Here is an 8,877-nt window from a genome sequence, read left to right as displayed (position 1 = left end):
TTTTCATCTTTCAATTTCTGCCTTCAATTCAAATAACGGTCTGGCGGTTATTAATAGCTATAGCAGTTTTTATTTTCTATTTTTTGAATTGGTTTCTTTTATGATTTCTAGAGTGCATGTTGCCTAGAATTTCTGTATAATCTTGGGGCCAAGTTCAAGTTCAAGTTCAAGTTCTAATTCTAATTCTAATTTAGGTTCTTCTTTGAGCTCAATAGTATTTGATATGAATTCAATTCTACCAACAGTGAATTAGGGGCGTTTCGCTTCTCGCTCTCTTCTTCTTGAATGCTTTCGCCGAGTTTGGTTGTTTCGGCATCTACCGAGTTCGAATTCCGCGAGGAACTGCGCCTGGATGGGAGAAGGTGAAGTATGTTTGGCTGTGTTGTCAGATGGAGTCACGGAAGACGAGAACCTTTCAAGAACTGAATTGAAGCGCGACCATCAATATCTTCTGGACGATGCTGAACCAGACTCGTTTCCGAACAAGAAGCAAGCAAAGGAAGTATCAAACGAGGACGTTCGCTCTGAAGTCTCGAATCCCAATATTTCTCCGAAAGAAAATACATCCACTGTTCAAGAGTTTACCAGCCAAGCAGCTAAACTTGGGAACAGTAACCAGGTGGAGTGTGGTGAAGTCACTTCCACGTGCTCAGGGAGTTCGAGGGCGGACGAGACCTTAAGTGATGGAGACCGTAGTGGAAATGATACTTCTCGAGTTGATGACAATGCTTCTGGTGCTGTAGAGACGTCTCTAATTGTACGGGAAATTCCCAAGCATGCTAATTCCTCTGGAATCAGGAAAATTACGTTTAAGTTCAGCAAAAGAAAGGAGGACTATGATAACCAGACTTATGCCTCCGTAGTTCGGCCTGAGAGAGAGTCTTCTGCAATGTTTGGTTCTGATAGGGAGATGCTAGAAAGCAAATATCGGAATGAGTATCCTGAATCCAGCAAGTTCTGTTCACGTGCTCCTAATATGGAATTTGAAATCTCGAAGAAGGTTGTTCCTACGAATGTCAAGAAGCTGCTAGGAACTGGTATTCTTGATGGAGCTCAAGTGAAGTATATTTCTACCTCAGGGCAGGTAAACTATTGTTTTATATGTTTTTGGAATGGGTTACTGGTCAACTTCTGTATTTATGTGGGATTGTTATGTTATTTAAATGGTTGGCAGGTTGAGCTACATGGAATTATAAATGGTGGTGGATATTTGTGTGCTTGCTCTTCTTGCAATTTTTCAAGGGTAAGTCAGTCGCATGCAGATTAAATTTTTTCTAATTACTGGATTTTTTGTGCTGTGTTTGTGATCGATGACTGATTGAATGGTATGAACAGGTTCTGAGTGCCTATGAGTTTGAGCAGCATGCTGGTGTCAAGACCAGACATCCAAATAATCATATATACTTGGAGAATGGGAGGCCAATTTATAGTATTATACAAGAACTGAAGACTTCTCCACTCAGCATACTGGATCAAGTGATAAAGAATTTGGCCGGTTCATCTGTCAGTGAGGAGGCCCTCGAGGTTTGGAAAGGTGATGATTGTTATCTGGTCTTATAAATGTTTTTTTATGTATTTTGTGGCATGCTGAGATGAATGTCCTTGTAATGGAGAGAAATTTGTGCTGTCGAAAGTGATGACTGGTCACATATGTAATACCAGAAGACCAGAAAGACGAAAAAGAATAGATATATTTTCGCATATAAGTACTTATACTAAGACCTTGCATAGGAAAAGAGATAAGCTGATGCAAAGAAAGTTGTGTTTGTATTCTTTAATGGTCTTTTTTCAGATTTTGAGGTTATTTTGTGTTCTGCAGAAAGTCTTCAACAGAGCAATGGAAAGGTAGAAACAAAGAAAAATTATAACACCAAGCTTCCTCCGCTTCTTCATTCGCATGTAAGGTAAAGTATACAACTGTTATGATATCCACTAGTGTGTATGAGCCTTGGTGCCCTTTGGATTGATCTACAGGGTTGTTGGTTTGGTTCATGTACGAGTTGTTGACAAGGGAAAATAATTTATCTACCATAGTATGTATTGGTGGAAGATATCTGATATGTACATAATTAGTATGTGAATTATTTTATAAATCTTAGGTTTTAATTGATTTCTTGTATTTTGGTGATTCTTAATTTGCATTTTTGGGCATTGGTTAATGATGTTGCCTTCTTCAAACTTTTATCTGCTCCAGTCAAGCTTTTGAAGAAAGTGTTAGCCCTGCTTCACGTTCCTTTGTGCAGAACAACTACGTTGAACTGCAAATGTATATGAAAGAGGCATCGGAAGAACGAAAATGTGGAATGAAAAAGTATGCTCTGATTGTGTGTGTGTGTGTGTGTGTGTGTATTTCTTTTATGCTTGTGGAGCTATCTGGATTCTTCTTCATTAAATTCGATCTATCAACTATATGCATTGTTGGACACCAACTTTGTACATATTGTGCAGACCAAACTCCTATCTTTCTGTACAAAAGAAAAATGCTGATGGTGGCACTAGGAGAAGGTATTTCCTTTTGTTTTCTACTATGCTTCTTCCTCATTCCAAAGTATTTGTATTAATGGGATTTATAGCTTTGCTTATTGGGGGCTTTTCTTTGTATTGGCAGGGATAATGATCTGCACCGGTTGCTTTTCATGCCAAAAGGACTCCCAGATGGGGCTGAATTGGCTTACTATGTCAAAGGACAGGTATTTCATATATTTCCATGTTGAGGATTGATTTGTGTAATGGTGGATGTCTTTTGTCAGCGATATGTGATTGATCCAACTTGGTGTTTTCTTTTCTTTTCTACATAGAAAATGCTAGGTGGCTACAAGCAGGGAAATGGTATTGTCTGTGGTTGTTGTAACAGAGAGGTATGAACATTGGGCTGCATAGAGCCCATAACATTTTGAATTCTGCATCACACGCTGTTTATGCTTCTCTCTCTCAACTATACTACCACTTCTATTTGTGAGCAGATTAGCCCTTCACAGTTTGAAGCGCATGCTGGAATGGCTGCCAGGCGTCAACCGTGAGTAGCCTTTAAAGTACTATGATTCTTGTTTGAGTGATTTAGTCTGATGTTTTATAATAAGTTATATCAATTATTACAGCTATCGCCACATCTATACTTCTAATGGACTGACGCTTCACGATATAGCTATTTCATTGGCAAGTGGACAAAATCTTACCACAGGTGACAGTGATGATATGTGTGCAATGTGTGGAGGTGGAGGGGATTTGATTCTTTGTAATAGATGCCCCCGGTCTTTTCATGCAGGTTTGTACCTCACACTTCTGATTTTCTGTATTGTTTATTGCTTGGTTTAATTGATGTTATAGATTTGTAAATGTGTATGTTTTAGTTTTCTAGATGCGTTTGATTGACTTTTGAATTTCATTTGAAGTTTATTAGGTACACTGGAATTATGCATAAATGCCTTTCTCCCATTTATATATGTTAAGCCAGCTTGTCCTTTTGTACTACCTTGACTTACATCTTTTTTCAGTCTTCTCTTGCACAAGCAGTATATGTGGCCTAAATCATATTGCGTATGCTAGATAACTAATGGTTGTTGTTGTACATTGGGGAGTCTTCCAATGTACGTTGTAATTTTGTACTCTTCATTTGGATCTGAATTGCACCAAATAGTATATTTTAAACATGATGCTGCTGTAGGTCAATCTGATTATTGCTTGCATTCTAAGCTACTCTTAATGCTTTTCTTGTTTACAGTTTTCATTCAATTTTGTTTCAGCCTGACTTGCTTTTGTTGCAGCTTGCTTGGATTTAGAGTGTATCCCTGAAGGTGATTGGCAATGTTCAAATTGTATAGAGAGGGTTGGCCCTGGCAGAAAAACTGCTGCCGGAGAATCTTTAGGTCTTGGGAGACCAATTGTTATAAGGTTGACTCGAGTTGTTAAAGCACCAGAATGTGAATATGGTGGTTGTGTTGTTTGCAGGTTGGTTTCTCTAATTCGTAATTTGTTATTCCGGCAAATTCAAAGAAATATTCATTTATTCTTTGTGCGAGTAAATGAATAAGATGTTGTTACACCAGGGTTGCCACCAAATGTGTTCTTGGTAATATAGTATTTGATGTCCTTTGACTTGATCAAATCTTCTGACTTCTGAAAGCATCATGCTTAAGATATATGGCCAGCCTTGTCAGATTGATTTCATATGTGGTGGATGATTGAAACAGTTTTGCCTACATTTGTCCTGTTCTGATTTCATTATGTGCTACTGCTATCTTGTGCTGACCAATAATTTAACAGAATTTGTTTTCTTGATGCTTTTTATTTTTTATTGAAAGATACAATTTTTGCATTTTTTATGAGGTTTTGTAGTTTTTAATTGACGTCATCTCTTTTACCTCTGTTCCTAATGCAAGATGCTTTTGTGCTTAGTAATTGCTTTGGAAGAGATTACTGTAAACCTATTAAGCATTTAGGCATTTGGTCATTTATGCTGACATGATTAGCATGAATTGTTATAGTGAATGATAAAAGTTGTGGTGAAAATACTATGATGAATGCGGATAGAAAATCTATAATGATGGAGGAAAAATGGATACATGGCAAGCAACTGGTCAACTGTTAATAAACTTAGATTACTAGTGTACTTTTTTTTTTTATGCGGGTAGTCAATTTGCCAAAATGAAGGGGTACATAATTTTTGAGGAAAAAAAAACTAGCAAGAAATGGAATTGATTAGCTCAGAAAAGAAACGGAACTGATTACATATCATTATATCATGTGCCAGTAATGCACCTCATCTTTTAATTTTATTATTAGACTGACTGTTAAATGTTTTTTGTTATGTTGTTAGGGCTCATGACTTCAGTTCTGCTAAGTTCGATGAGCGAACGGTTATGCTCTGTGATCAAGTACGGCTTTCATGTTTTTCCTGAGGAAGCAAGCATCAATCTTCATATTGATTGTTTTTTGAAGACATTATTTTGACTTGCTCTTTATTTTTGTTTAGTGTGAGAGGGAGTTCCATGTTGGATGTTTGCGAGACAGCGGGCTATGCGATTTAAAAGTAAGTCTAGAAGCCTTGTAATTGTTAATTCTTATGATCCAAGTCTAGAAACCTTGTAATTGTTAATTCTTATGATCCCTTTTGATGGAACTTATTTATTTTCCTTGAACTGAATCTCAGGAACTCCCCAAGGATAAGTGGTTCTGCTGTGATGACTGCAATAGGATCCATGTGGCTCTACAGAATTCAGTCATCTGTGGAGCAGAGACGATTCCTGTTTCATTGTCCGACATAATAGTCAAGAAGCATGTAGTGAAAGGACTATTTATTGATGGAGCTGCAAATGATGTTCAGTGGCGAATTATGAGTGGCAAAAGTCGCTATCCAGAGCATCTACCCTTGCTTTCAAGGGCTACTTCAATCTTTCGAGTAAGTTGTTTCTATATGGTGTTGGATATCTTCTTCTTGTTCTCTTCCCATTACATGCATTTTTTTTTTTGGGCTATTGTTGATCATATGCATTGAGAATCATGCGTGACTAAACTAAAATTCTTTTTAGTAGTTAGTCCTTTTGCTTTTTTTATTTTTTTATAAATCTTGTAACTGTGTACGCGTTGAGCCTAAAGAACTTCATTATACTACAGTTATTTTAATTGTTAAATGTTATCTTGTTTTAACTATATATGTCCTGACCTTTTGGCAGGAGTGCTTTGATCCTATTGTTGCAACATCTGGTCGTGATCTAATTCCTGTTATGGTCTATGGGTAAGTTATCTTTGAGATGTGCTTATATTCTGGATTTTTATTTTTCTTTCTTCTCTCTCTGATAAAAGTCTGTTTCTAGCATTTTATGATGGTCTCCATAAATCTGTTCTGATAGTCCAAGTGGCTAATGTCTGATTTTGTTGCAAATTGGGGACTAGTTGATAAGAAGAATGGGCATTTGGTTCTTCTATGAAAAGATGTTTTGTTTTACAGTTGTGTGAGACAATTATGTTTCAGGAACAACATTATATGGTGGGTGTTATGGGTACCCATTTTTCATCTTTTACTCTCCTGGGCCTTATGGAGGGTGCAAATGTTTTTAGAAACAAAAGAATTTTATGGATCTTTGATGCCAAATAGAAATTTTTAAATACTTCGGTGTCTATGAAGGAAAATTTGGTCAACATTGCATTTTAACTCTACCATAAGCTTGCTCCCGTATGAAAATGTGGCCAACTCAAAACTGAGGAATTGAACATCCGTACAAAATTTTTTATCTGGTGTTTTGATATTGTGCTATAAGTGGATAGGTTGCAGCAACAATTATAAAAGCTGATTCAATGTTTTTTAATCTCAGAAACAGCTTTCTAATTATTATGTTGCATTACATTTCTTTGGAACTGCTAAGTGCTGTCAGATGAGCTGGTATTATGCATTAGGGGTGAAAATGCGGATAATGGTTTTTTATATCCGCATCATGCGATTATTATCTGCATCCGCGCAGTTAATGCAAATAATCAATGCGGATATTATCCATTATCCCCATTTGAGGTAATGAGCGTTTTAGATCTTGAAATTGTAATTCACTAATTATTGCTTCTATTAAATACCAAAAAAAAAAACAAAAGACATTATTTATAGTCGAACACTATTATTCATATTACACTTTCTAATCATTTTGCCAATAAATTTTCATCACATACATTATTTAATATTTAGTTTCTAGTAAATCTATAGTTGGTAACTAGAAAAAACATTTAAAAAATAATAATAATAAAGGAAGAACATATAAGGCAATTAATTAGAACAAATTAAAAGAGTTTTCTAAAAGTGAAATCCAACAACATTACAAATCTAGTAAATATAAGAAACATAAATTACAAATCCGAACATAAATTAAAAAATATTAAATATAATATATATAAGTCTTTTTATGGATAAGGGATGGGAGAAATCCTATTCATCATTTTTTTTCTTCTAGATTTTCATGCTTGGGCCCTTCATAAAGTTCCTATGACTTTCACTTTGAATGTTTGGTTATTCTTCCAATTTCCAGTAACATGGTTTTTCTGTGATTTTTTGCAGGAGAAATATATCTGGGCAAGAGTTTGGAGGCATGTATTGTGTAGTTTTAATTGTGAAGTATGTTTCTCTCTTGGTGCAATGATGCTTCTGTTTCTGTTCTTGATTTCTCGAGTGTATAACGCTAGTCATTTTGATCATAATATGATTGATGGTTTAATGCGTGCACAGGTCTGTTGTTGTATCGGCTGGTCTTCTCAGAATCTTTGGCCGGGAGGTTGCTGAGCTTCCTCTGGTAGCTACCAGTAGAGAACATCAAGGAAAAGTAAGTACTTTCATGATGTAAGAATGCTCTGGTGTAGCTGTTAATATTGCTTCTCCCCCCCTTCCCCCACCCCCCCTTTTACCTATTATGAGCTTTTTAAGATAAAACTGTTGACTTATTTTATATATTTTCATTTTTAGGGTTATTTCCAAGCATTATTCATATGTATAGAGAGGTTGTTGTCTTCCATGGACGTGCAAAACCTGGTGCTCCCTGCGGCTGAGGAAGCTGAGTCAATTTGGACAAAGAAATTTGGCTTCAGGAAGATGAGTGAGGAGAGAGTAAGTGTATTCTTTGACACTGGATCATGGAGAGGACAAATTTACTTCTACCTTTTTTTTTTTTTCTCTTGAAAATTAGTATAAGTAATAAGTCATCTAAATATCAGACAAAGATTGAAACGGTCATCCGAATATTTCTTTTTCTGAGGATAAATTTTCACACTTACGGGGGTCTTTTTCTGAGCCATACACAAAAAATAACATGCACATTCAAGGCAATGAATTATGTGTGGAGTCTTCTTAGAAGACCTATTATTGGCTGTGCTTTATCTCTGGCTGAATCATTACTGTCAAATGTTGGTCTCTATTACTTTCTAGTCATGCCTTCAGACCAGTGAGAGTCTGAGAGAGTTTTGATAATGTCTGAACATAGGAAGGCCAGGTTTAAGTTCCTGTATTGGAGGATATATAGACATGAATTTTCTACTTTTTGTGTATGTGGGCCTTGCCTTTTCTTTTTAATAAATTGTTATTCATTAAAAAATAAATAAAAAAATTACTGACTGATAAATACATCTTACTGGTCAGTTGTCGAAGTATATGAGGGAGGTCCAGCTGACAATTTTCAAGGGAACAGCAATGCTAGAGAAGGCGGTGCATTGAACAGTATCGTGACAGCTTCTCCGAGTCCAATGAATCAATCAGTCAAGTTGGGTAGAATTATTCTTTAATTTTTGTATTAGTGATTCTACTTTCCTGTATAATTGCTGCTATTCTGTGTTTTATTTTGGTCAGCAGCTAGCTTTCTGTTATAACTTTGTTTTGTTCGTGTACAAACTACAAACTAGAATTCAAGAGTGAGGGAAGAGAGTCTACTGTTAATTAAAAGAAAAAAAAAAAAAAAGAAAGAAAGAAAGAAAGAAAGAGAAGAAGATGAAAAATACTGCATGCTGACCTTTTATTGTGCATGCATGTGGCAACAAATTGTCGTCTTTGTATTGTTATTTTAATTTGTTAATTTTCCCTGTTGCGACATATGTACAAAAATGACTCATCTATAGAAGTTCAGTTCATGCTTTCCATGGTATGATCATATGCTTTACAATGACAATCTTAGTTAATAAGAAGCAACTTTCCCGTGGAAGTCGGGGATGGTTGTTCATTTTTGTCTTTTTTTCTTTTAATTTTTGGGCCCTTAGGTTGTCCAGTTTACCAGATTTTGCTTTTTGTTATGGGCTTTGTGTTTGTTTTATTGACAATCATAGATGGAGTAATGCTAGAAGGAAGGTTTTTGTTTTTGTTTTTGTTTTTGTTTTTTTTTTTTTTTTTGTTTATCCTGATTTTTAAAATTATTA

At 35.7% G+C, this 8,877-nt stretch overlaps 1 protein-coding gene across 1 annotated transcript; it reads left to right on the top strand.

The window, feature by feature from the left end:
• The first annotated feature begins 245 nt into the window (after positions 1-245).
• LOC132191664 (uncharacterized) lies at positions 246-8,602 on the top strand. Its single transcript, XM_059606757.1, has 19 exons — positions 246-1,084; positions 1,175-1,243; positions 1,336-1,534; positions 1,820-1,904; positions 2,195-2,311; positions 2,449-2,505; positions 2,609-2,690; positions 2,799-2,858; positions 2,964-3,016; positions 3,099-3,265; positions 3,765-3,948; positions 4,817-4,874; positions 4,973-5,029; positions 5,150-5,398; positions 5,673-5,734; positions 7,040-7,096; positions 7,208-7,301; positions 7,442-7,582; positions 8,111-8,602. Exons 1-19 carry the CDS (start codon positions 353-355, stop codon positions 8,183-8,185), a joined length of 2,598 nt encoding a protein of 865 aa, XP_059462740.1. The 5' UTR covers positions 246-352; the 3' UTR covers positions 8,186-8,602.
• The last annotated feature ends 275 nt before the right edge of the window (positions 8,603-8,877 follow it).

This window comes from Corylus avellana, chromosome ca9 (assembly GCF_901000735.1).
Source record: "Corylus avellana chromosome ca9, CavTom2PMs-1.0".
Lineage (NCBI taxonomy): Eukaryota > Viridiplantae > Streptophyta > Magnoliopsida > Fagales > Betulaceae > Corylus > Corylus avellana.
This window is presented reverse-complemented; position numbering and strand designations above follow the sequence as displayed.

Excerpts from the sequence above, each read along its gene's own strand:
- LOC132191664 (XM_059606757.1), top strand. The coding sequence starts at position 353 with ATGGGAGAAGGTGAAGTATGTTTGGCTGTGTTGTCAGATGGAGTCACG. Across the intron at positions 3,017-3,098 it reads ATGGCTGCCAGGCGTCAACC|CTATCGCCACATCTATACTT; the intron begins GTGAGTAGCCTT and ends CAATTATTACAG. Across the intron at positions 3,949-4,816 it reads GGTGGTTGTGTTGTTTGCAG|GGCTCATGACTTCAGTTCTG; the intron begins GTTGGTTTCTCT and ends TTATGTTGTTAG.